The sequence below is a fragment of the Cottoperca gobio genome, chromosome 9, assembly GCF_900634415.1.
Source record: "Cottoperca gobio chromosome 9, fCotGob3.1, whole genome shotgun sequence".
Classification (NCBI taxonomy): domain Eukaryota; kingdom Metazoa; phylum Chordata; class Actinopteri; order Perciformes; family Bovichtidae; genus Cottoperca; species Cottoperca gobio.
Genome location: NC_041363.1, coordinates 25020493 through 25034640, shown reverse-complemented (window position 1 = coordinate 25034640; position 14148 = coordinate 25020493). Strand labels below are relative to the sequence as shown.

The 14148-nt window shown below is 40.6% G+C and overlaps 1 protein-coding gene across 1 annotated transcript; it reads left to right on the top strand.

Moving 5' to 3' along the window:
• The first annotated feature begins 5162 nt into the window (after positions 1-5162).
• On the top strand, positions 5163-9621 carry LOC115014146 (probable G-protein coupled receptor 21). The gene has a single exon (XM_029440826.1). The coding sequence runs from the start codon at positions 5685-5687 to the stop codon at positions 6753-6755; it is 1071 nt and encodes a 356-aa protein (XP_029296686.1). The 5' UTR covers positions 5163-5684; the 3' UTR covers positions 6756-9621.
• The last annotated feature ends 4527 nt before the right edge of the window (positions 9622-14148 follow it).

The following is a 14148-nucleotide window of genomic DNA, read 5'->3' as shown; positions in this document are numbered from 1 at the left end:
ATTTATATACAAATACATATACACTCAATAATTATCTTCTTCACTTTTCAATTAACTTAACTTAATTTGATTTATTATTTTAAATATTTCATGTTTTTATTATTGTCTGCCATTTTTATCTTATGAAGCACTTTGTAACCTTGTTTTTAAAAGTGCTATATAAATAAAATGGATTATTATTAATTTATTTTTTATTATTATTATTTATTCAAATGAAAGATTTCCTTTGAGGATTTTCTTTGGAGAAGCTTCATTGGAAACCCTTCTTGAAGCTTTGAATAAAAAAAGGCCTTCAGTACTGTACTCCCTATATTAGTGCATCATCTTGTTCCTGCTCTTCATTTAAAGTTGTATGATGTGTGAACATATGAGTGATATAATCAAAAGCAAAGTTTGAGTTTGTACGGACTCATCCAGCTGTGGGACAGTGGGGTAGAAGATCTTAAAGTTCTGGCACTTCTAGTGTGAACACAGTTGCTTGTTATAGCTTTAGTATCCTTCAGATACTGCATGACAATGACTAAAAGCAAACATTTACCCAAACCCTAAACGCTGGTCTTATTCTGAATGTTTGTCTTTGAGCAAAACAGGCATTACAAAAGCGAACTGAAACTGAAAAACATCCCATCATGTGTGGAGCTTCTAAAACATCCTGTGCTTTAAACATAAAGATCCAGTGATCGCTTTGCCAAACAGCCTCATCTGTCAACGTGATGCGGTTTCTCTGTGTTCTTCCACTAATAGGCTGCAGCCTGCTGTGCACCGGTGGCCTGTGTTTGTGCGTCTGTTGACCACGAGGACAGTGTCGACCATGCAGACTCGCGCTGTAAAGGCTAATTGCGAGTGGCACCGGGCAGGCCTTCCCCTAATGAACCATGTGCCTAAGGTTAATTCAATTTAGGCAGGAGGACTCGCCGGTCACAGCGTTACTCTGGAAAAAAGAAAATTGGGTCAAAGACACCCGAGAGTGAATTTATGAACACATGAATGATGTATGAGGGTATGAATTATAAACGAACCTGTTGGGTCGTGAACGGTACACAATAGAATCGACCAACACACAGCATGTTTTGCTGTTCACACAGCCGTCCCCTGGGATTTCAGAGTGTATGAGGAAACTGACATTTTGCTTTAAAGCGATAATCTGTGGTGTAAATGTCAAGAAAAGAGTTTCTTCAACTCTGCTGCTGTCACTGATAAGTCTTTTATAGAGACTTAAGAAAACAATCCAACTGATATCAATGTTTTCTACTATGAAAGGTTTGTTGTTACAGTAATCACTTAAAATACTCACCTCTGATTGGATTATTTGATTCTTTGCATCTGCACTTTTTGTAATTGAAAGTTTATAAATTCAACAATCCAGTTATGATTAGATAAAAAAGCAAAACAAAAATGTTATTAATGTAGAAATGATTTATGAGACTAAATGTAAATTATGTAAATATCTCTCATCAATGAATAATTCTACCTCACTTGTGACTGAATGGACATATGGATGATCTAATACAATGTATTAATTGCTGAAAGACAACAGACTCCTCGTATTCATGATGCAGATTCAAAGGTAAAATAACAGATGTTAAATCTTTTTAATGAATGTAGAAAGTTGTGTATGGTTCTTTTGTCAATCAGATGTACAGAAAATTAAATAAATGGTGAATCTGGAAACAAATACAATCTAGTGATAAACTAATACTCTACTCTCTACTAATAAAACTGTAGTCAGCGTCCAATCTCTGACAGATTACCAACAAAGGGGTGACGGTCATACATGCTGGGTGAGTAACTTAAGAATGAATGGACGCCACTTTGGATCTCCTGTTCTCATAATACATTAATAGAAATATATTACCCTATTTATTGGGTAATATAACAGCAGCAAAGCCCCCTGACGTCCTAGAAATACATTTTTGTTGGGTCAAAAAGCCTTGAAGGCTAAACTAAAAATTCTCGAACACATTGTCCTTCATGGACAACATTAAAACCGCTGATCCACAACCCCTGATTAAGTCATCCTTTGGCAAACTTTAAAATTGAATTAAAGAATAATGTGGATTTCCACAATAAGAGCCCTTTTCGCTCTTTGTGCTTCAGACTGCTCTGTAACAGCGTTGGCTTTAGGGCTGTCGTGATTGTCAGATATTGCCTGCTGGGACTCGCACAGTGGCATCACAAGCTCTGTCCCAACATTTGGTCACAAGGTGGCTTTCCCCCCGCCAGCCGGCCTGCTGTTCACTCCGAGCCGCGTGCTGAAGTTGGTAACACGGTGGAGGAGCTGATGTTCATGTTAACATGTCTTCTTACAAGATGTCAGACAACCTACTGCTTGTTCAGCCGTCTCGAAGTTCGGCCTCATAACTCTGGCAGATGTGGCACCTCTGACCTGGAAAATAACAGCAAAAACAGACATGTAAACATGACTGCTAATGGCCCTCCTACCCACCCTGATGCTCACCATATGGTGACAAAAAAACAAACAGTGTCTGAAAGGTTGCTCTGTTCCCCACTGACAGCCGGCCTGGAAGGGGAAGACATTCTCGCAGTAAACCCTCGGGTTCCCCATGAACCAAATATCACAGGAGAGGCTTTGGTTTGATGTGGTATATCAGCAGACAGCACAGTTTGGTCGTGACGCATACTGTTATAGAATCAGTGCTTGTTAAGGTCACATGAAGAAGATGGACAAAGCTTGGATATGAATACGGATACGAGGGTCCTACAGAAGCTACTAGTGACAGATTAAATAATTTTCGGGATCTCATTATTCGATTCAATTTTGATTCAGGATTCAGTATGTAGGGTTACTATTTTCAGGATGAACTCCACTGTGTCCACTGCGTTAATAAAGGTAGTGTGACAAATGTTGAAAAGAAAAGTTTAAAGTGTTTATAAGTTTTTGGAGTTTTTATATTTGACAAAAAGTTAAATCAACTGATTGCAATAATGTAAACAAGACAAACCTGAGACAAAGCCTGTCACCTGTTATATATTTGGTAGGTTTAGGCGAGCTGTCTTTTTATTTCCCACAAACTTTCCAATTTTTTAAATGTATTGTACACAAAAGTACTTTTTCAACAAATCACACAATAATGCTTGACAAAACTTTGACTTAGTGTGTAGGATTACTGTCAGTCAGTAGCCATATCTAGGGTCTTTTGTGGAAATATTTTTTTTTTCATTTTTGGAAGTTGTGAATCGATGTTCCCTACCACTACTCACTACATTACCAGACATACAGCCCCTCCCATTTCACAAGGACGCGTGAATATCCTCTTTTTGTGCAGTTGTGACTGAGCTCAGACCATCTGTAGGAAGTAGTGAAAGATTCACCAAAACTGAAACCTGATGCCATCAGGACTGAGTGGAAAAATGTCTTTGCGTAATGTTTGTGAACTGACCTTTTTAATAGTTTTATCCACCACTACAGCTCTGGTGTGTGTGTGTGTGTGTGTACATGTGTACATGTGTACATGTGTACATGTGTACATGAGTGGGCGTGAACAGTGGAGATGGAAACCTGCTTGCTGCTCATTGGCTAACATGTGGAGGGGAGGGGCTCTCGTTGAGGAGCGTTGAGGGTCCATGGAGACGAAGGTGTAGTGGATGCAGAGACATGGGGGATGTACAGTTAGAAAAGGAGGAAGTCACATTTTAACAGGGGCAGGACTTTCATGAATGAATTAACCTCCCAGACATGGCTCTGATATACATCCACAAAATGTAAACATTTTACTGATTGAGGCGTGATGATGTTAAAACTATTTGTTAGTTTCTGAATTAGGAAAACAAATGTAAAATTTGATCTGAAAAGGCTTTCCTGTTCTATATTCAGTATAATGCATCTTTCATCACATTTTCTCCCATATTTTAATCCCTGTTTTTATTCTGAACTAAAATTAGAGAAAGAAAAAATGTCAATGTTTACATTAGACAAAAAAGCGAAGAAATTGCCGTGTTATTAATTTGTTGTTACGCCATTTGGTGATACAAGGCTGGCTTTCTATATTGTACTTATTACGTGTTATTGCTCTGAAGGATAACAACAGCCTCGTTGTGCCTTCACACTTTTCTGTTCAAATTTCAAAGCTTATCCAAGATATAACTACATCACATAAAATTCTGACAAAAAATACTCCAAATCAGATTGTGGGACTTTCATGTTAGGTTATCTATGTTTACCAAATTACAGAAGATCATTTAAGCCAGTTATCATTTAAAAATGAAAGACATGGCAGAACCGCAAAGGACTATTAAAACTGTTGATTTACTCTTGTTATAAAGCTGTGATTCTTGTAAGCACAGATTTTTACAAGTAAACAGCCATCCACTTGTTTAAAAATGACATTTTTTAGGCTTGTAGATTATATGATTATATGTGTTTTTTCTTAGCATTTAAGTGATTATATTTCATAGTGTAGTAAGGACCTGCTTCACATTGAAATATGTTTGAAATGCTGTTAAAATGGTGTTATATAATCATGAGCAAATCAAACAAATCCATCCCTACTGGAATATTGTCTTCACCAAACAGTTTTCCTACAGTAATGGTGTTTATACAGTAATAGTGGGGGGAAAGGGGAAAGAGTGAGGAAGGAGGAAGAGAAGAAGAGTCAAATGAAAAAGGGGGGAAAGACTGGAGGGAGCAAGAGAAAGGGAAGGGAGGAAAAATGTGTGTGAGAGAGAGGAGGAGACACACACCAGTGTGTGTGTGTGTGTGCGTGCGTGCGTGTGTGTGTGTGAGAGAGAGAGAGAGAGAGCAGTGGGGAGAAGCAGCAGTGGCAGCGCTGCATCATCACTACTGCCACTACAGCAGAGAGGAGAGGCAGTTTACTGCCTGCCTCCCTGATCTCTCTCTCCGACACACACACATTCATGCATACACACTCTCAATTCAAACACATAAATCCTCAAGTCTGCCGGCTGCATCTGTGCCACACTCGGAGCTTCACAGAGAAGGGATTCTGGTGTCATTATCCATCACTTCTGGATGTTTGCCTGCCTGCACTCGCCTGTCTCCAGGACTTTTCCTGCTCGAGACGCTGCATGAGTGTGTGTATGCGTGTGAAAGCGTGTGTGTGTCTTCATTCCCTGTCAGCGGACCATGGACGAGGCTGCCACTTCCAGATCTGACATGCTTGTTTGGACTATCCTGCTTTTGTTTGCTGAGACAGTCGTCATTGTCAGCGTGAAGGAGTGTTAACATCGGAGCTACCGGGAAATTTGGCATCGTTTTTCCCTCCCTTTTCCTTTGCAAAGAGCGGAAGTGGATGCCTTGATTTTTTTTCTTGTGGCAGTGTGCCGGTGCAGAGTGCTTACCTCAGGATTTACAGTCTAGGGGTGGGGGTATGATAAACAGCCGCGATGGGAGGACGGTTAGCACTGCAACATCAGACTGGCAGCTCTTGTTCTACATAGTTTTCTTTTGTTTTCTTCTCGAGATTGCGCACATATTTCACACCCAGCAGCAGCAGCAGAGTCTGGCTGCGTTTTGCATTGATCGATGGATTACTGCTACTTTAAGGACGTGCTGCCTGCCCGCTGAAGAAGGAAAGATGCTGAGTTAGAAAGAACAGGAGCACTCTTTGTTTTTAAAGCAGAAGACGGGACAAGCAACTTCAGGATTAGAAAAGAGACCTGGATGAAACCGCCCCCTGCTGCTCCCTCCCCCCTCCAGTCCAAACATGAACTCTTCCTCCGATGCGAACCAAAGCGTCTCTTCCCCGTTTTGCCTGCTGGGCGCCGTGGGTTACTCCCGCAGCCTGGATACATGCGTGCTGGAGGTGGTCATCATCCTCTTCCTCACTGTGCTCATCATCGCTGGCAACCTGGTGGTGATCTTCGTCTTCCACTGCGCCCCACTGCTGCACCACCACACCACCAGCCACTTCATCCAGACCATGGCGTATGCTGACCTGCTGGTTGGCGTCAGCTGCCTGGTGCCCTCGCTGTCTCTCCTCCACTACCTTCGAGGCCTGAATGAGGAGCTCACCTGCAAGGCGTTCGGCTATATGGTTTCTGTGCTGAAGAGCGTCTCCATGGCCTCACTGGCGTGCATCAGCGTGGACCGCTACATCGCCATCACCCGCCCACTGTCGTACGCCACACTGGTGACGCCATGCCGGCTTAGAGTGTGCATTGTCCTCATCTGGGTTTACTCCGCTTTGATCTTCCTGCCATCCTTCTTCGACTGGGGGAAGCCAGGTTACCACGGGGACATATTTCAGTGGTGCGCAGTCTCTTGGAAGACCAACCCGGGGTTCAGCACCTTCATCGTTGCACTACTCTATGCACCAGCAGCGCTCACCGTCTGCTTCACCTACGGGAGTATATTTCGGATCTGCCGGCAGCACACGAGGGAGATAACCCAGCGCCACGCCCGCTTCAGCTCACAGACCGCGGGCGATAAAGGTGAGCGGGGGGAGCGGTGCGAGGGCTGCCCAGACAAACGCTACGCCATGGTGCTGTTCCGCATCACCAGTGTCTTCTACGTGCTGTGGATGCCCTACATCCTCTACTTCCTCCTGGAAAGCGCTGGGCTGTATCACCATAAGGTGGCGTCCTTCCTCACAACATGGTTGGCGATTAGCAACAGCTTCTGTAACTGTCTCATCTACAGCCTCTCCAACAGCGTCTTCAGGAAAGGTCTTGGCAGCCTCTTTAGCCCGTTGTTTCCCTCCTGCCTCGGCTGCATGGATGCCAAAAAGGCTCCAGCTCCTGTCGCTCCGCGAGCAGACCCTCGATGTCAAGTATGAGTCCTGATGGATTTGGTTTGGTCACTTTGGAAGGCATCAACCCTCTGTTTGTGTGTGCTTTGCTCTCAGCTGCGTAGCATGACACAGGTCTTTTTGGACCCGCAGTGAAGTGTGATGAGGACATCCTGCACGGACCACGGAGAGGTGCCCGTGCAGATGCCTGTCGGTCGTCTCAAAGGCTAATTTTGTGGAGGCTGTGAAGCTTCTCGAATGCTCTTTAGTGTGATGCCGCTCTATCACGGCTGCAAAGATCACAAGCTGACAACACGGAGTAAATGAGTTTGATGTCGAGGGAGAGCGTGGACTGTAGGAATAAGATTCATGTGCGATACTTCAGAGGATTTAATAAGCACTTCTGTCTGCACTGACTTTACAACTCCCAGATGCAAAAAAAGGAAAGCACAGCGCGACTTGTGTTGTGTGATCCGCTGACATGCAAAAAATATTTTCAATCTTTTCAAGCCTGACTGAAAAAATCTGAAAAATGTCTTGGTTCTTTCAGGGTAGACTTAGGTGATGCAAAACAAATAATTAAAAAAAACAGTTAAACACTTGAAACGGACTACTGATCTGTTTCCATTAGGGAACTCCGGATGCTAATGAGTTAATGAGTGAATGAAAAATCATTCATCTGATAATCTGTGTGTCAGTTGTGTGTGTGTGTGTGTGTGTGAGAGTAGATTGAGGTTTATTTCGGAGCTTGTGTGTTTTTACAAAAGGATTTCTCTCATTTGAAGCTGGGTGTTTGTGGGAAGCTCCAAGTATGTTTACACAGTCACAGGCTTTACATGAAATTGTTGATTTAGGAATTAGCTTTACTTTCTAAGGTGGCCACGGACCGGGGAGGTTTTTTTTCCTGTCGCCTGTTGCCTGACAGCCACGTATCCTCGTCAGAGAGACAATACATTTTATTTTTTTGAAGACCTGTATTCTCTGTTTGCGTTTCCTCCTCAGGTTTATCAGCAGTACTTTGTTAAGCCTCTGGGCTGCTTGCCTTTTGATCTGTACATGACTCTTAAATCACAAGCCACGTAGCGTCTTAAGATAATCACCTCCTGACTCGTCGACTGATGATGATCTGTCTGCTGTCTGTCGGGATCCACATGGCCTCCAAGCCAACACTAACTTCGTTGTAATCTGTAATTTTATCGTGAGCCCTCCAGCAGCTGATGGCGTTTCGTGTAATCGCTGTGCATCTCAAGCCCAACCTCAGAGTGTAGGAGGGTCAGAGCACTTTTTCTAAGAGCCAGTGACCGCTTGTGGCTTTGTGTAAATATACTTCAAAGTTTAAATATTGAATCAGCGGATAACTGTAAAGTAGACCGCCAGGATTACAAATGATTTTTTGGATGAAGTATTAAGTTTTCTAAGATTATTTATTTGTCACAGCCAAAAGGTCCGACACTCTACACTCGAGACGGAGCCTGTTTTTTTTACAGTGTTGAGAAGAAGTGTTTTTTTACATACTGCAGGCAGATTTAAGATGTCGGATTTAAAGTCACAATGAAATGGTATTTCTGAGAGCGTCTTGCTCCTGAATTTGATATATTTGTGGTAGAAAAAGAAGAGCGAACAAAAAACAAAATAAAAGCTTTGGGAGGGTTGTTCAGAAAAACACTGTTACTGCTACTGTATGAGCAAAGGTTTATGGACAGCCAAACCATATAGTGTCTGTGGCTGTTTAAAGGTTTGGGCTCCTTAAATCCAATTAGGGGAACTTTTTAAAGTAACATCATACTTTGTTTTTTTCAAAGGCAAATCACAGTATTTGATCAAAATTGGACTTATTTTTGTACTATGTAAAAAACATTATGCCATAGAAATGGATATTTTCCATGAAAACCGCATGCCAGATTATTTGTAAATAATAAAACTGAACTAAAAAACCAAACCACAGTTTACAACACTTCCACATTAATAAACATAGCTGTCAGAAAGCTGAACCAGAAATAGCCGAGAGGCTAAAGAGCCTGCTGTTTCCGTTTACTGCAAAAGAAAAAGCCAACTAAGCAAGAGGGCTTTATCCAGTTATGTTTAGTCTTAGCTTAATCCATGTTTTTACTGTTTTTTCTCAACTAATATGTGTAAATTACATTTTTTATGAACATGCATCTTGATAATATAACTTTGTTACCCCACATAACTAAAGTGGTAGCTAAATTTAAGCATGATGGCGAATAAGTCAAAGTTGAGATTGTAGTTAACATGATAACATTTTTTGTGGACAAGCTACTTGTAAATCACATATTTAAATATATTAATTTATTTTGTTGATTTCAGGGTAATTATTAACAAATAGTGTATTGAAAGCTAAAAAGAATACGTATATATAGGCCTACTTTATTTATGTTTTGTCAGATCCAATGAATTTAGGGGTAAGAAGACTAAATGAATGCAGCTCATCTCATTGATCTGTTACAGTTTCCCAACTGCCTTTAACCTTAAATAGAGCTGAAACTCACCAATACGTTTATTATCGATTAATCAATTAAATGTCAGAAAATAGGGGAAAATGTCCATCCCAGTTTTTTCAAAGTCCAAGGTGATGTTTTTAAATGTCTGGTTTGTCAGTCCAGAGCCCAAAGATATCCAGTTTAATGTGATAGCAGGACCCCTCCTTATTTTAGAGGCTGAAAACAGAATTGTTTGTCATTTTTGAATGAAAGATATTAATCGACCAATCGTTGCAGCTCTACCGTTAAACCCTTCAGCTTTTCTTTAGGGGGCCCACAAACATTTTGTCATGAAGTATAATTAAACATGCATTGATTATTACTTGTGTTAAATGTGTTCCCGGTAGGACTTTGGAATAAAAATATGGGAACATTTGAAAAATGTACATTTCGTGTTACACATGTACAAGGGAAATCACTTTAAAAACATCGAAAAAGTTGAGATTGAAATTTTGTTCTTGACCTTGGAAACGAGGTCCATTTAGCAGCTGATCTGGAGCTTTCAATTGACACACAATCTTCCTCAGCAGAGGAAGGAAGGCTGTCCAGTTGTCATTGACTTGTAGATATTGACTTCTGCAATTTTATTGACTTTTTTTTAAAGTCATGTTTTATTTCATTGTGACTTTAAAAGCAACTGTTGTAAGGTGGAGAGGATTTTAAAAATATATGTTTTAATAACATTTGCGCTCTAGAGAAGCCCCATTTCACCACAGGGGTTTGGTGTCAGAGTAAGGTTAGTGCTCAGAGTTTAACAGTAGGACTTTTCCGCTGCAACGGACACACCAGCTGCTGCCAGGGGGATCAAACCTCCTAACAACCCCGCTGCTGATGTTCTATTTATATAGCATTTTTTCTATGTAACAATATGTGTTATGTATACAGCGTCTGCTATGAAAATGTAATTTCTTCCAAAGTGTTGACATGTTTGACCCCTGCTTCATTGGTTATGGAAGACGCTCCGCCGCCAGACTTTCCTGCATGATTCTGGTTCAGATGTGTCTCGTGATGCTGAGAGCAGCTTACTGACTGTACTCCTTGTCTTAGTATCCTAACTACTGTTGTGTACCACAGATGGCTTATCATGTTTTATTATGAGGGCAAAGAGTTCCTGTTCATGTCAGAAAACTCTCTGGCCTGCCTGTGATCCTCACCTGTCGCTGCTGTCGGGACAAAATGTAAATGCAAATAGTGAAACGTTATACAATCAGAGTTGCAAGAGCTAACCAATAAAAGGTCTTATTTAACGTACAAATGCAGAGTAAACACTTACAATCTTTGCATTATTTTCCTTCGACAGCAGTGAGTATTGCTGCTCAGCTGTGGGAGTCAGTGCAATACTGCTCACTGGTGATCCCTCAAACATCAACAAACCCATAATGGTAGAAAGCAAAATGTGAATGGAAGGGCTTTTATTATCTTAACACTGGTTGAGCCGTTTTCTATTCAGCATGTGATCTGAACAAGTTGCTGCAGTATATTGTAAATAGGTTTAATTGTCTGATTAAAATGGTATGTTCTGATTTTGTGTTTTGGATTGATTTGGGACCAAACATCGTTTATTACAGTGCAGTTAGAAAGGCTTAACTTTACTGGATGCAGAACACCATTTTATCTCTGTCCGTCTATATGTCCTTAATCTCTATAAACAAATTCTGCAAATGAATGTAGAATCTGTAGGCAACGGGACAATATTTTGGTATTGGAAGAGTTCTGGTTTCCGTTTGTAGTACCAGTAGTGGTTGTATGAATGTAAACAGTCAGTGTGGAAAGCAAAAGAGGCTGAACGCATTAGCCGAAATGTAATCTCTGAACCCATCGGCTGCCGTCTGACGACAATTTAACTTTGATTATCTTAAAATGAATCTAAGCTAATCAATGGGTAACAAGTAAGGTAACAAACACAAATGTAAGAAATATATAAACTATGATCCCAGCAGACAGTAGCACAGTGAAGTTCATCCTGGCAAAATAGGTGGCGCTGCGTAGCTGTGTGATGTGGTAACTACTACTGTAGCTGAGGCTGACCGGTCACAATAAGTTCTCAGTTTATTCAAAGAAATTAAGAAAAGTAGTTATATAGTTTCATAACTATCTAAAAAACATTCCTCTGTTGTACAGATTGTACAGTTACATGCAATATGGATTTATGCTGCAAAACAAACAATCATAACTTTCTTTGTCGCCTCAAAAGTCACCTCTGTCAAGATGGTTTGCTTTTGGTCAACTGTGGCCTGTAACTCCACAGAGTCCGTCTAGTCGGGGAAGGATGTCGGTGTGTTCCATCCTGTACGACAGCCGGTTACAGATGATGTTTAGTAATGTGCCGACACACATGTAATGCATTCCTCCGGCTGCTCCGTCTCTAGTGTGTCCCTCAGCAGAGAGTCCTGCTTTACTTGACTCACAATACTCTTCCTGTTTCCATGCCAAAGCCACTGTTCCTGCTGCGCTCACATGATGTGACTGTTTTTGTTTGATGCAATTGATTAGGCTTACATGAAAGTTATTGATCGGGAGAGAGTACATTGAACATCCTGTACAATGAGGGATTGTGCCAGTTAAATGTTGATTTGTGTTGATACGGACTTCACTTCAATAATGCTGTGATGATGTAACTGTATTTTGATCACTAAGGGTTACTAAAAGCCAATACTAATATTTTTGGGTTGAAGTGGATTGATAGTTTGACATTTTTCATGCCTAAAATATTTCTCTGAAACAGCGTTTAGACCATCAAGGACACTAAAACTCACAAACAAATCCAAACTAATGCAATTATTTTCTAGTTAGCAGCTTTTTATGAAAGTCTGAACCATATTTCTGCTTTAACAGATGCACTCCTCTGGGGCAAACTCTCTGTACAATGTGTACAGATTATCTCTGCTAGAATACTGTGGTAATTATTATCTTTCTAAGCTCCTATTGAGGTTTTTTTTAAATGAAGCTTTGAATATCTGTGGTCATATTTTATGACTTCACCACCCTTAGAAAAACAAACCCATGAACAGAGTCCTCTATTTTGATAAAGCAATTCATTGGATTGTTGGAGCTAATCTAATATGCTGCTCCGAGTACGTTTCAGATATAGGCATTTCAAGCAAAAATACTATATCGTTTCGAAGGAGTTCCACACTGTTGTGGTCTTGGTATGTTTCTCCTGTTTGAACAGTAGCATCCAGCCCATCTCACAGAGCTTAACCAACCAACCTTTGTGCGGAGAGCTGAACGTGAGCGGTTTGTTCCCTGCACTCTGCGTCAGGCCGCTCCGCTCAAATCGCTCACTACTCCACTCACAAGAAGAAGACGATAGTTGCATACTATTAGATGTTTTTATATTTTAATGACCATTAAAAGAAATAAGGAAAAGTTAGTATGTTTTGATAATTTGTTTATTGGATAAAATCCAAAGCTGAGCACCAACCAAGAGACCTGCTCTCACGCATTGACCCAAAAATAAATGTTAAGATTAGCTAAACTATGAGCGTAGCTAACGGGAGAGGGGGAAGAGCTAGCTGAGAGACTGACCACAGTGGCAGGGAAGAAAAAATGCATTTGTTTCAAATTGGTATTTTTAATATATTTATTTAACTCAATAGCTAAGTAATGAGTGGTGCATAATGGGAATACACTGTATTTATTATTCTTGTTTATGACTTAACTTAACTACATTTCTGTTCCACTTGTCCCCAACAGGCCTACATTAGGTAATGCCCCACCCTAAAGTGGTGCATATTCCCAAAAGTAATCCGAAGTAACACAACCCTGTTGACACAAAGTAAGCCTCGCAAAATTAGGTAGAAGAATGAAATCCTTTCCCACCACGATCTATAAAAATATCTGACGATCGACAAATATGTCGTCATATCGTCCAGTTTAAAATCTTTCTATGATTAACATTTTTTATATTCCACGTATTCAATTATGCTTTTTCTAAATCAGTTACATCAAAAATGATGTAACTGATTTTGTCCGACCAAACAGTTAAAAACTTAAAGATATTCAATTTACAATGATTTCAAACGGAAAGAAAATTCAAACCCTCTCACTACAAAATAGTTGCCAATTAATTGTTGGGACTAATGGATTAATTGACTAATGGTTGGAGCTTTACTGATCTTTAAGGCCAATATCAACCCAACATATATCTGTCCAAAACCTGTTTGTAACCATGTAATAGTCCACCGAACCTGTACATTTAGGACATATCAGTTTTCTTTGAACCTACAAACCCTGAGGGTTGAGTGACTCCAGATTCCAGAACTTCATCCTCTTGTTACCGTACGAGTCAAACATCAAAATTGTCTCATATTGGGTCTGATTTCTTTTTGAAAATCTAACGGAAGCTGCTTCCTGCTTTACAATGAGTTCGTTACGTGGCACACACGGATCCCATGAAGCCTCTCCTCTGATCCCCTGATTCAAAAACATGTTATGTCAAAGTTTATGTTTTTATTTTCCTGTGGGAAAATCATGATGTTGTCAGAGTGGGATTGCAGTCAAGAGTTACACAGAGCCTCCGTGCCCTGGGGGAAATGCCTTCTCACAGAGGCCAGCAGTGCCAAATTTGGATCAGGACTGAGAGCAGAAAGGGAGGGGGGGTGAGAGTTTATGTATTTAACTTGAAACGGTCCGGCTCGGCTCTCCTCCGGCGCCCACACACTATTATTTCCAACATGAGATCTGATAAATGATCATGATTATTTAAGCCTTTGATCATCTGAATTATTGAGGAAATGGATACACAAGGAACAAAACTCTTCATTTCCCAAATTTAAAAATAATAATTATCCAGTTCTGGTTATGAGCCTGTGTACACCAACAACACAAAATGAACGATTCATTTACTGCTTAATTCAAACACTTACCAGCTCGTTGTTTCCTCCACAGATGCTCTTTGCTTTACCGCCGCGCTCCGCTGTTAATTACACTAATGTAAA